Source organism: Rhodnius prolixus, unplaced genomic scaffold, assembly GCF_049639745.1.
Source record: "Rhodnius prolixus isolate KJV_2025 unplaced genomic scaffold, Rpr scaffold_31, whole genome shotgun sequence".
Classification (NCBI taxonomy): domain Eukaryota; kingdom Metazoa; phylum Arthropoda; class Insecta; order Hemiptera; family Reduviidae; genus Rhodnius; species Rhodnius prolixus.
In genome coordinates, this window is record NW_027411586.1 from 928,717 (window position 1) to 943,439 (window position 14,723).

At 36.3% G+C, this 14,723-nt stretch overlaps 1 protein-coding gene across 1 annotated transcript; it reads right to left on the minus strand.

The window, feature by feature from the left end:
* Window positions 1-689: 689 nt before the first annotated feature.
* Window positions 690-1,382, minus strand: LOC141448424 (uncharacterized). Its single transcript, XM_074116781.1, has one exon. It carries the CDS (start codon window positions 1,380-1,382, stop codon window positions 690-692), a length of 693 nt encoding a protein of 230 aa, XP_073972882.1.
* Between the last annotated feature and the right edge of the window lie 13,341 nt (window positions 1,383-14,723).

A 14,723-nucleotide genomic window follows, 5' to 3' on the forward strand; every position in this document is an offset into this window, starting at 1 on the left:
TGGTCTCAAACAAAAAAGCTGTAGGACCAGTGATTGACATACATGTCAATTACTGGGCAGATTGCCGTTTCAAGGACCAGTGATTGACAGCCCCATTTTAATCCTCAATGCTTCTTATAATTAAAAAAAAAACTACATAAATGAAATCTACAAGTAATACTAATTATAACAGAACATTGATAACCACACGAATATATGAACAAATAAACGAAAAATAAGAAAAAAGAAAAATTATTTTCTTATCAATCCTCCTTAGCAACGGCTTGTTTTTTCCTTGATTTTGAACTTTTAACACAAATAACCTTCCACTGATACCAAGGAACCTTCCAATAATTAATATTTTTCTGGAACTCCTGCCCAAAGGCTTCTCAATAACGAAATTGAAAGAATCACCACTAAAAACGGCTCATATCCCTTATAATACCAGTTTATTTCTGGTATGTCAATTACTGGTGCCCAGTCAATTACTGGTCCCTTCACCCTACATACAATTGATTGTTACTTTTTAAAAGGTACTGGTCTTTAATAAAATCTTACATATGTATTAAAGACAAAAAGTACATGTGTATATAATTTAAATGAATAAAATAAAATTAGATAAAAATAAAACAACTAAAAAACACATTTTCGCCTCCTCCGAGCCCGGGGCAGTCTCGTGACAACAGCGGACCGCCACAGCACCCGCCTTCCTAGCAGCGTTGTGTACCATAGCGCTGCGGGGTTTTGCTGATTCGCCCTGATCGTGTAGCGTGATTCTGTGTGGTGTCGATCGGATGTGCTCCCAGTTGTCTCTCTTGGACCTGGGTAGGCTCTGGCGCCACTGGTGTTATTACAAGTCCTGGTGTGGCCAGTCCATAGGCCGCCTTGATCCGGTCGATTGTGACCGTTTTACTTTTGCCCCGTCGGTCGATACATAGGGTCTTGTCAGTTCGGGAGAGTACGGGATATGGAACTTCATAAGGCGGCGCCAGCGGGGACCTGTGCGCGACGATCCTAAGGAAAACATGCGAACCGGTTCCCAATTGTTGATGAACAAATGGTTTTTGGCGGGCGTGCCAGACCGTCGGTGCCGGGCGCAGGGCTCTCATAGACCTTTTAAGTTGTTGAACCACTTCCGTCTGCGTCTGGTTAGTGAATTCCTCCCCAACGAATTCACCTGGTAACCGTAGCGTGGTTCCATACACATGCTCTGCAGGGGACAGTCCCGTATCCTCACGCACGGCTGCTCGTAAACCCAGCAAAACTGTGGGCAGTCTGCCCATCCAGCTATCTGTTCCATGGCAGCGTAGCGCTGTCTTTAGAGTCCTGTGCCATCGCTCTATAACACCATTAGCATGCGGTGGTTCGTTTGAGCTGAGTTCCTGTGAGCCCCGCCAGTTCATGATACACTCTTGATGTAAACTGCGTCCCCAGGTCGCTGGTGATGGTGGCTGGGCAGCCGAACCTTGCGATCCAGCCGGCGTACAGGGCAGAAGCGACTGCGGGCGCAGTAGCGCTTTGTAGCTGTCTATACAGGTTAGGCAGTACCTGTAGCCTTGCGAGGGTGGGAGCGGTCCCACAAGAACATTATGCAAATGCGCAAATCTTTCATCGGGTTGGGAGAACGCTGTTAACGGCGCTTAAAGTGTGTCTCCTGGTTTTACCCCTCTGGCAATCTTCACAGTCGCGTGCCCACTCACGGCAGTCCCGCTGCATGTGCGGCCAGACGAACCATTAGGCTACCGCCCGTGCGGTCGCCTTAGGACCTCCATAAGCCAGGCTGTGTACTAATAGAAAGACTTGTTTGCGTTGGCTGCGTGGGATAAAGGGGCGTGGTCGGCCTGTAGCTAAATCGCAAATAACATTTGGCCCTCCTCCTTGCATCGACAGTCGCTTCAATCGTAGGCCAGTGCTGAGGGGGTGGGTATCCGAGCTGTGCTGAAAGAGCTGTTGTAGCTCCACGTCCTGTAGCTGTTCTCGCGCCAGCTGGCTGTAATCAAGGCCTTGATGAGTTCGTAGGGCTTCTACGCGTGTCAGAGCGTCTACGACGGTATTAGAGCTACCACTGATGTGGCGGATGTCGGTGGAGAATTGCGCGATATTGTCAAGGTGACATAGTTGACGAGGAGATGCCTTGTCCGGACGTTGTTGAAATGCAAAGGCTAGTGGTTTATGGTCCGTTAATAATGTGAATTGTCGTCCCTCGAACCAGTGGCGGACGTGCCGCACTGCGGCGTAAGCTGCTAAGAGCTCCTTATCATACGTGCTATAACGACTTTCTGCATCGCTTAGTCGCCTGGAGAAGAACGCGAGGGTTCCCGTCCCAGTGCTCTGACTTGGTGTAAAGCGGCCCCCCCTAACGCCGATTCCGACGCGTCCACGACTAGCTCCAAAGTAGGGTTAGCTTCTGGGTGTGCCAAGAGTGCCGCATCGGCCAGTGCAGTTTTACAATCGTGGAATGCGTCTTCCGAATCCTTATTCCATTCAATCTTACGCGTGTCGCGCTTACGTGCACCCTTTAGGAATTTAAACAGCGGGGATTGCAGCTGTGCCGCATGCGGCACGAATCGCCTGTAAAAATTAAACATTCCCAGGAATCGCCTAAGCTGCTCAACAGTGCTGGGTTGACGTTGGGGACATGACGTTATCGCTTCGCATTTCACTCCTGTTGGCCGTATTCCCTGTGCGAAGACTGTATGTCCGAGGAACTGAACTTCCTGTTGACCCAAATGGCACTTTTGGCGGTTAATTTTGATACCGTGTTGGTCCAAGCGGCTCAGCAGCGTCCTGAGGTGGTCGTGATGTTCGTCCACCGAACTGGAGGCAACCAAAATGTCATCGATGTAGACGAAACATTCTGGCGACCCTTGTAGAACTCCGTGCATGAACCGCTGGAACGTCTGGGCGCGTTACGGAGGCCGAAGGTCATTTGCGGAAACTCAAAGAGCCCGAAGGGTGTAGTAATGGCCGTTTTCGGTATGTCGTCCGGTGCCACTGGAACTTGGTGATAGGCCTGTTCCAGGTCGATAGTCGAGAACACTGTTTCCCGTGTAGATGACTGGTGAAGTCCTGGATGTGGGGCAATGGGTAGCGATCTGGGACTGTTTCGGCATTTAATTGCCGCTAGTCTCCACACGGGCGCCATTCTCCTGTTTTCTTACGGACCATGTGCAGAGGGCTGGCCCAGTGGTGCTTGGAGGGTCAGCAGATACCCTTCCTACACATGTGATCAAATTCTAATTTAGCCGCCGCTAGTTTATCCGGTGGGAGGCGTCTTGGTTTGGCGTACGTGGGGCGTCTTGGTTTGGGTCGTTAGTATAGTGTGTGTGATATGTGAACACTGTCTGTCATGGGCTCATCCCCCACGACCCTTGGGAACTCGTTTAATATTGCCTCGTATGGGTCGGCTGCGTTTTCCCCGCGCCTAGGTTGGTGCGTATGCACGGTAAGTGCCTCCTTCTTGGTGTTTCCGGTCGTAGACGCTATCAGCCTGCCGTTTTGGAGGTCAACTGTCCAGCCATAAGCCTTTAAAATATCCGCGCCCAGAATTAGCCGCGACACGCCTGCGATGAGTACGTCCCAATGTGCTGCTAGGTCCTCGCCGAAGTCCAGGTGCATCGGCCGTCGCCCTTTAACAATGTATTCTTCGTATCTTAGTACATACAATTTTTTGTTACTTTGTAAAAGGTACTGGTCTTTGATAAAATCTTACATATGTATTAAAGAAAAAAAAAAAAAACATGTGTATATAATTTAAATGAATAAAATAAAATTAGATAAAAATAAAACAACTAAAAAACACATTTTCGCCTCCTCCGAGGCCCAGGCAGTCTCGTGACAACAGCGGACCGCCACATGAGTAATAAAAACGTTAAATTAAAAAGTTTCTGTCCAACTTCTTTACCTATTTTTTGAAATATTACGCTCGTTTCTTCATTTTTTTTTTTTTTTGTAGAAAACTTTAAGGTAACCTACTAATCTATATATATAAAAATGAATGTGTGTCTGTTTGTTTGTTTGCACTCGATAGATTCAAAAACCATACATCCAATCGCCGTGGAAATTTGGGAAATTATTAGGTATATCCCCGGGAAGGTTTTTGCAAATTTTTTTTAAAATCAGAGTTGGTGTTCTAGGTACACTCGTATAATTATCCCAAAAATATCAAAATAACATTTAATTAGTAATATTTGTTAAAAGTGTAACCATGAAAACCATGAAAAACAGTTTTTTGCAAATATTAATACGAGAATAAATTATACCGAAGATGGTGGAAAATCCATTAAACTAAAAGTACTCAACAATACTATTGACGTTGATAATCGTTGGGTAGTACCATATTCTCCATTACTACTAAAAACATATAACGCGCCCATAAATGTTGGGTACTGCAATTCAGTGAAAGCTATAGAATATATTTGCAAATATGTGAACAAAGGAAGCGATATGGGAGTGTTTGGAGTGGAAAATACAACTGCATCTAACGATGAAGTCACCCAATATCAACTGGGACGCTTCATAAGTAGCAATGAGGCTGTATGGCGTATTACCTGTATATCATTTTCCATTCATGAACGATATTCAACGGTTGTTCATTTAACAGTACATCTTGAAAATGGACCGCGTGTGTATTTTACATCAGAAAATGTACGTGCAAGAGCAATGTCACCACCGCCAACAACATTAACTGAATTTTTCACATTACGTAGAAATGATACCTTTGCAAGGACACTACTGTACTCTGAAGTAGGGATAATTTTATTGTTAATTTTCATTTCGATGTATTGTATACATTTGGTCATTAATAAATTATGTTTGAGGTATCAAAACTGCCTTTTTTCAAACACAGCAACGTGTGAACGGGTACAGCTAGTATTAATTAAATTTGATGCAGTTCTAAGGATTGCAGACCTAAATCAGAGGAAGCAAAAGCCATAATATTAAATAAATGATTCTCACTGTGAAAGGTTTGTTGTATATAATTATTTTATTACATCAATTGTACTTTTTTGTTATATTATGTGTGACTAAAACTAACTGACGGACTAAATCCGCCGAAGCCGGTCCTAAGCCCCGGTTGTAAAAGGATGTAGGGTCCGTCTAATTATGTTGCAGATATACTTAAAGGCAAACAAAAGCTCCTGGACTTTTAAGTTATAGATGAATTTTTCACTGCTGAATACTATAAACGTTAAATTAAAAAGTTCTTGTTCAACTTCTTTACCGATTTTTTGAAATCTTACGCTAAGATTTTTTTTTATAATGTAGAAAAGTTTTAATTAACCAACCAAAATTAATTTTCTGTTTGATGCAGTTGTAAGAAGAATTGCATACCTAATTCACAGCAAACTATACTCCTTAACAAAAACTTACAGTTTAAAATGTTAAGTATAAGGGTTGATTAAACGACAAAAGGTACACAAATCAGCAAGTACCCAACATTTCATTCCTATTACAGCTCGTAATAATTTGAGCAATTTAGAAACGTTTTGAAAAAAATTATGTTTTATTTAAATTTCTTTCTAATTTTTCCCCATGTTTTCAATTGTTTAATAGAATAGCGTCTCATAAAAAAACCTATGCTTTAAGCGTTCAATAACTCCTGCTACAATCAATTTAAATTAAATGGGTGCAACTCTTCACTGAGCAAAAACTCTGTAGAACACTACATCAAGTACCTCGCTCAGTAAGTGTGAATCAAGTCACTATCACCTCTGCAGACTAATAGGGACTATAGTTTGGACAGACACAGAAGAGTTTAAGGACTCCCTGAAGTAAAACTTTCCTTAGAGGCTGAGGGTTATTCATTGTTTTTTCCCTTCAATAATTACTATACTATATTCTGTAACAATTTATGTAATTCACTAGCTGGAGGTTATAGTATTTATACTGGCACTCCTATGTACATATGTATTTATATACCTTCAATTGTTAAATAAAGTTTATTCTATTCAGTCTAGCTCCTTCTAGGTCTGCCTATTTTCCGCCTACTCACCAGTCAGTCTTTCCATAGCTTTTTAACTCATCTTCTAAAATGGAAGATAACGTATATTTTTAGATGAGGCCATTACTATTACTTTTACTGATTATTTGATTATCAAAATTTTATACAAATAATAAATTAAAGGGACTTCATATTTATAATTTAGAAATCAATTTTTATTGAAAATAGGTAATAAACAATACCTATTCAAGACTAAAATTTCTTTTAACTCCGTGATTCAGTTTATAACTGTGATAGACCAACAAAGTTTATCTTTTTTTATCTCTATTTGAGTGTTATGTGAGTATAATGTAATGATTATTCAAAATAAAGAGCGTAGTAAAGATAAAAAAATAATAATTTGGAACAGAGTTAAAGTGCCTGTTTATTGACATTTATTAAGCCTTAATAAAATGCATTTCTATATAAGCAGAAAATATTTTATTGATAAAATTTGGCCAGCATAAGGGTCTGAGACGTGAAATAAAATGTAAAAAATATTAATGAAAACATAATGCAGTAAAATTTTACTTAAATGATATCAATTGTTGCAAAAGTACAATGGATTCTTTTTTTAATATCTTCTGCAAGGATGCATAAAGACACTGTTCACAGGGGAATTTCCTCAGAAAACCTAATAGTAAGAGAAATCTTAAATAAAAATGGGGAAAAATTAGAAAGAAATTTAAATAAAACAATTTTTTTCAAAACGTTTCTAAATTGTCAAATTATTACACACGAGCTGTAATAGGAATGAAGTGTTGGGTACTCGCTGATTTGTGTACCTTTTGTCGTTTAATCAACCATTATACTTAACATTTCTAAACTGTAAGTTTTTGTTAAGGAAATTGGACAGTTTTAATTATAGTTTCATAGTCCTATGACGAACAATATTTAAACTTCATAGATAAACTTCTTCTCTGAATATGATCTCCCTGCGTACAGTTTGCCTTTATGTCTGCAACATAATGAAACGGACCCCTCATCCTTTTACAACCAGGGCTTGGGACCGGCTTCGGCGGACTTAGTCCGTCAGTTAGTTTTAGTCACACATAATATAACAAAAAATTGCAATTGATGTAATAAAATAATTATATACAACAAACCTTTCACAGTGAGGAGGATTTATTTAACATTATGTATATTGCTTCCTTTGAATTAGGTCTACAATCCTTAGAAATGCACCAAATTTAATTAATTTTAGTTGGTCAACTTAAAGTTTTCTAAATTGTTAAAAAAAAAACTACGAGCGTAATATTTCAAAAAATTGGTAAAGAAGTTGGAAGTTAGTTAATTTAACGTTTTTTTACTCAGCTGTGAAAGATTCATCTAAAGGAATTTTAAAAATTTATGAATAGTAAAATTAAATTATTGAGTAAAATTGTTGAAAACATGGAATTAAATAAAATAAAGTAATTAACTAATAAAAATTGTAGAATATGACATAGAATTTGTTTTAATCGCAAATATATATGTAAATTACAATGAAATAAATTTCTTCGTTCAATGGAAAAATAATATATATTGTGTATTTCGATTTCTTGTTACAGACAATACTGTATATGGAAAAAAATCTTATATTTCTATAATCAATTATAATAAGCCATGAGAGTTGCCTTCTGGCATTGGTTGAGTGAACATCGCTCTGTTCTTTTTTTTCAAGTTTTTGGTGGTTATTGATAGCGGATCGGTTTGAAATTTGGCAGGCCAGTAGTGATTAACATTGGTTACAATATAGTGAAATTTTTAAAAAAATTAACGAGCCGTTTGTCCGTAATTAATAAATCTTTTTATTTAAATATCTACTAGTTTGACGGAATAAGGGTTCAAAGTTAAATTTTGGTTAGTAGACTTTATAAGTTAGCAAAGTGTGTGTAGTTGTATTCGTAACTAGTCGTTTGTGTGCGTGTGGTGGAAGTGGGAGTTGAGTTCAGTTAGTGGAGGAGAATTTGGTTATCTCTATAAGACCATGCCCCACTTCTTTCTAGAATACAGAGCGTACATACGCACCTACCTCACATACAATATGACTTCAAAGGCGCAAGAATTGGAAAAGCTATTGGCAACCCTTTTTGAAAAATTCAAAAATGCAAGTTATAAAGAGCGAAATAAAAAATGAAATAAGTTGTTTAAACATACCTGCTATTTTAAATGAGAGAATAAAAATTATGAAATTTTAAGCAGGGAAAATAAAGAATTGCAAGTGAAGGTGATAAATCAAGAACAGCTAATTGAAAATCTCCGAAGGAAGAATAATTTAATTTTTTATGGTACCCCGGAGCCTACAGGTGAAAATTTTGAGGCGTTAGTAGCCGCTGTTTTGGACATTTGTAATAAAATAATGGCTGTAGATGTGAGTAGAGATAATTTGAATTTTGTCAGGAGACTAGGTCAATTTAGCAATAAAAATAGGCCAGTGGTAGTCTCATTGGTTTCAAATATATGTAAAATGAAAATTCTTCGAAATTCGCTGAAGCTGAAGGGAAGTAAAATATATGTTGCCGAAGATTACGACCCGGAAATGCAATTGCAACGTAAAGAGTTAGTTAAAATTAAAAACAAATTAAAGGAGTTAGGCCACAGCAGAAAACTGAGGTGGAAACGGGCTAATTGTGGGTGGGAAATTTATTCCTTACTCCGAGTTGTGCAAAAGAAAAGAAGAGGAATTATTCGAAAAAGAGACATTCGAAGAGGTAGAAGAGTATGTAGAAGATCCGGAAAATAAAAATAAGAAAAGGAAAGTTTTAACTAAAGGAACAAGATTAACTGGGTCGTCATCAAGCATCGTGGATTTTTTTCGTCCCCGAAGTGACTCGGCTTCTTCATCAAGGTCCAGCAAAAAGGGAGATTTGTAAGATAAGTAAATGTTCTGAGATTTTTAGTATTATTGCATTTAATATAAGTAAACTTTATAATTTGGAATTTAATAATTATTTAAAAAATTACGAGATATTTTTATTATTCGAAACTTTTTTAACTGAAGAAAACATTTTTGATAAATTTAAAGATATTCATTCTGATTATAAATTGGTGTTTTCTCCTGCGGTTAGGAGTGCAGGCTTCGGAAGGGCAAGTGGTGGTTCAGTAATGGGCGTAAAGAAAGAATTGATTCGCCGTAATTTCTATAAATTTGTGAGTTTTTCTAATCATACGCTGATTGAGGTTGATAATAGATTAAATAATAATTTTTATATTGTTCCGGTTTACTTAAACTGTAACTGCTGGTTTGAAGACTTTCAGTCACTGTATGATTTAATTAATAAGCACAACACTTTTCAATACTTACTAATAGGCGATTTTAATGGGAGGGTTGCTAATTTACAAGTCATCCCAGATTATTTAACTGTAGATACTAACTGTTTATATGTAAAAAGGCAATCTAAAGATGAAACTCTTAATTCTCATGGTAAGCAATTACTTTCATTTTTTGCTGATTTCAATTTAATCATATTAAATTGGCGGACTAAAGGTGATTATTATGGAGAATATAGTTTTATTGGTGCACAAGGGTCTACAGTAATAGATTTTTGTGCTGTATCCGCCGACATTTTACCTCATTTGTCCGACTTTGAAGTCTGCCAACAACACTTCTCAGACCATTTACCTATAGTGATAAGGTTGTCATTAAGTATTAATATGCCTTTATTGCCAAAATTGAAATGGTGTAATAAACATACAGATAAATTTAAGAAAGAAATAGAAACGGCCTTACAGTGTTACGAGTCTAAAGATTGTCATGTGTTAGAATTAGAGAATCTCACAGAAAGGATTGTTAATTTTGCTTATAAAAATAAGTTAGTGTATCCACAGAAAAATAATTACAAACAAAGCTGGTACGACGCGCAGTGTTCTGGGGCGCGTGAATATCTGTTTAGTTTACTAAAAATGTATCGGAGAACAAATTCTACCACGATAAAAACATTGTACATGAAGACAAGAAATAATTATAAGCATATGTGTATTTTGAAGAAGAAGCAATATTCGGAAAACGCTATTTCAAAATTAAATAAAGTTTCTGATGCTAAAGATTTTTGGAATTTAGTTCGCTTTTTCAATTTTAAAAATTTTAAAACTAATTCTTGTATCCAGGCAAAAGATTGGGTAGTTCATTTTAAAACTTTATTGAATCCTCCATTAAATGCCTCTCGGATAAATTACGCTGAACCATTAATTGAAAATGATATCCTGGATGCTCCCTTTCTGGAATCGGAACTACTTGCTGTACTTAAAAGGGCAAAGGACAATAAGGCCCCAGGGTCTGACCGGATCCCTTTTGAATTTTTTAAACACGCTCCTCAGGGTTTTATAAAAAAATTAGTTACTGTGTTTAATAAAATTTTGGAAGCAGGAACTGTTCCAAACAGGTTCAAAGACTCTATAATATTCCCTATTCATAAAAAAGGTTGCACTAATGAAACATCAAATTATAGAGGAATATCGTTCTGCAACACTGTCAGTAAATTATTCACTGGTCTGTTGCTGGCCCGACTTGAACTGTGGGAACAACAGCATAATAAACTGGGCGGGGTTTCGGAAGACATATTCAATTGTGGACAATATATTCACTCTAATGAGCATTATTAAGATTGTGCTGAGTCATAAGCGGCAGAAGCTGTTTGCGTTTTTTATTGATCTCTCGGCGGCGTTTGATCGCATAGATCGCTTTGCTCTTTTTTATAAGTTGTCCCGATTGGGTGTGTCGTCCAAAATCACAAGTATTCTGAAAAGTTACTACACGGATACTAATGCGACAGTCTGGTGTCGTGGGGGAGTTTCTGAAAACTTTCGGACAGGCATGGGAGTTAAACAGGGCTGTCTGCTTAGTCCCCTCCTATTTTCCTTCTTTCTAAACGATTTGTCAGACTGTATGAAAGGTGGCATCACTATACAAGGCACCAAGATCAATATTCTCGCGTACGCGGACGATATTGTTATTTTCCCCACGGACCGATTGGAACTTCAGGCCATGATACGATCGTTCGAGAATTATTGTCAAACGTGGAATTTGGTGGTTAACTTGAGTAAGTCGCAGATAGTGGTTTTTAGGAATGGAGGCAGACCGGGTAGCAATGAAAAGTGGTACTTTGAAAATCAGAAAATAAAAGTGTCTAACTCATACAAATATTTAGGTATGACTTTGACTTCCAACTTGTCATTAAACGCTCACTTTAAGGAAAGAATTGAACATTCTAAGTTTGCAATTAACGCCTTTAATAAAATACTCCATAACAAAAATATTGCTTTTTCTTCAAAGTTGCATATCTTTAATGCAGTTTCAAGGTCAATTATCTGTTATGCCGCACAACTGTGGGGAAATAAAATGTACCAGGTTCTGGAAATATGCCTCCGAAGTTTTGTCAAGAAATGCTTCAATCTACCTTTTGAATACGCCTGATTTCATTATATATCTAGAGACAGAAATTCTACCTATATTTTTGTACACCATTAAAATACACTTCAAATATGTTCATAGATGTTTTCAGCTTGCACCAACCAGATACCCATGTATACTTGTGAATGAAATAATTAAAAGGAAAGTATTTTGGTATAATGACTGGCAACAATTATGCAAAATGTATGATATAGATTTTGATTCATTTGTAAAAAAAGAATTTAATTTAAATGATATAACTGATAAAATGCAAAGCAAAATAGTAAATTCTTTTAAGTTAAAATCAGTAGTCAAAATCATACATTGTATAAATATTTGGAGAAAACCAATTATACTTATAGCAGTATTGACAGCCAGGCGGCAGGTTGGATCACTAAAACTAGGGGAGAATTGTTGTACCTGAATAGATACCGTATGGGGGACTCTACAAAACTCTGTTCTTTGTGCAATAGAAGGGATAATGAAGATGTGTACCATTTCGTCTGTATTTGCCCTATACTAAGAGAGTTTCGCCTACGGTACTTTGGTGCAGAAAAATTATCTTATGTTGAATTTCTGGAGTATCTTAACGGTAAAGATTGGCGCCCATTGATAAATTACTGTAAATCAGCGTGGAATTACAGATATGAGCTCATACAAGAATTTAATTACACTTGATTATTATCTTGTCATCTTAGTTTTTTTAATATTGCTCTTATTATAGTTTATAATTGTATGTAGTTTTATTTGCAAGAATTTTTTTGTTTGTTTATTTCTTCTTTTTTGTTTTGTTTTGTTTTTTAATTAATGTATACATTTATTAAAACTGTCCGGTAGGACAGTTGTATAAGGGTTGATCATCAAAAACTGCACGAAAAAGCGTAACGTTAAAAAACACCCAACTTTGACAATTTTTTTCTCTTTTTCTATAAAAGATAAAATTCCCAAATTTTCTTTAAAATAAAGGGCAAATCCTCCTTTATAGCTGTAATTTTTTTTGCAACAACCTAGATTTGATAGATTTTGAGAAAAAAGATGCTGAAAATGAGCAAAAACGGCATTTTCAAAAATTGTTCTTGTTCTTCTTCTTCTTCTTCTTCTTGTTGTTGTTACCTTTTTTGTAAACAACGTAGCGCCTAAACGCGCGAACCGATTTTCATGAATGAGGTGTCATTCGATTCGGAATTTTATGTAGATGTGCCTTTTGGGGGTCTCGATGCTGTACACCGAATGGGAGAGGAGTTAGCCCCCTTTATGTACGGCCCCCTCCAAAATTATTATTGCTAATTACTCTGTAAATCTTGGCCCGATTTTGATAAAATTTGGTAGGGTGATAGGGTTAGGGCTCCCCTACGTAACATTAAAGCGACGATCAGCTCTTACACTTTTTAAGGGGAAGTATAGCAATCGTTGCAAATTATCGACACGTGAACCGATTTTCATGAATGAAGTGTCATTCGAATCGAAATTTTGTACAGATTTGCATTTTAAAGTCTCAACGCCGTGCCTCATAAGGAGGGGAGTTTTCCCCACCCAAATAAGGCCCTTTCTAAAACTATTATTACCAATATTTCTATAACGCTTAGTCCGATTTTGATAAAATTTAGCAAGAAGAAGCGGTTAAAGCTCCTCTACGTGGCTGTGAAGTGTCATCATGCTCTTACACCTACTAAGAGGAAGTACTGCAATCGTTAAAATTTTCAATGAGTGAACCGATTTTCATCAATGAATTGTCGTTCGATTCAAAATCTTTGCCTTTTAGGGAGAAGTACTGTAATCGCAGTTTATTTTTCTTACTCCTCTTAAAGGGAAGGACTGAAATCGCAGTTTAATTTTGCTATTTACATACAAATTACCTTCCTATTTTATTCAAAACGCTTTCTCAAAAAAATTGTTATTGAGGATGGTTTGGGGACCGCAACTATAATCATTCTTTAAAAAGATCTCTCCAGTGGTAGTAACTCCAACTTAACACCTTTTCAGGTTATAATGATAAAATTAAAATTTTCTATTCCCAATTTTAATAAAATCTGTAAAGCAAATATGTAACTTTGCAAAACATACAAAAAGGAAAATCTATCCAAAAGGTACAAAAATCTCTTTAACAAAAACTTACAGTTTAAAATGTTAAGTATAAGGGTTGATTAAACGCCAAAAGGTACACAAATCAGCAAGTACCCATCATTTCATTAATACTTCATTGATATTATTTTAAGTAATTTTACTACATTAATTTTCATTAATATTTTTTTGAATTTATTAGATGTCACAGACCCTTATGCTGGCCAGTTCATTCATTTTCTTTTTCTTTTTTTTTTATGATTTAAGTCGCGTCAACATCTAAGGTTATTGGCGCCCGGAGCTTTTTTCAGTGCACTGCCGGCCTCCGGACAGTGTTCTCTCGTTACAGACAACACTGTCCATCACCCGGACAGTGAGCTGTAAGAAGCTCTTAGAAAGAGAAAATCTAAGGGTTTGCAGCTGGATTCAAACCCGGAACCTCCACGTGGGAATCCAATACGCTAACCGCATAGCTAATCCCTTCCCTTTGTTTATTCATAATATTTTATTTTTTTGGTTATAATTATGATAAAATGTATATTATATCTTTGTAATTAAATAGGTACTTTATTTTAGTTTTATTCCAAATTATTCTTCTGATTTATCTTTATTATGCTCTTTATTCTGAGAAGTCACATATATGTATGTACAAGCACGTTAAAGTAGAAAAAGGCAAAGGCAGAGTCGGCTACTATTTAAATTTGAATCACGGATTTAAAATAATATTTCAGTCTAGAATTCGTCTTTCCGAAGTATTTGTGAGCACAAATAACGCGTAGGTAATATCAAGTAAATTATTCAACAATAATTATTCATTTCTCAATTGTAATTTAATGTAGTCCCTCTAATTTTACTTATAGTAGGTAAAATACTGGAATAATTATGTTAGCTGTCCTAAAAATATGCATATCTTATTTATCTTATATTCCAAATATATAACACTGTGGGAAGAATACCTAGATTGAGAATGTAATTGAAGAAAACTATATTATTTGCGATAAAGCCAGATAATTATTACCTATTATTATAAACGTTTGACTACTACATAAAATAACAATTACTTTAATCGAAGAATGAACTTAAACCGACGATTTTTATTTAAAAATAAAAATAAATAAATTAAATCATTGATGAATGTTGGTGTAAGCATTTTTTTTTAAAAGTTTTTGAATTTTTTAGCCTCATAATTATTTTTGATTTTTTTAAATAAAGTTTTTATTTTAACCTGTGATTAATAGTTTGTTGGTTAGATATTACAGTCAATCTAAGTTAAATGGTGTTCTACTTGAACAAAGATTTTGTAGATTAAAATGGCCAGCATAAGGGTCT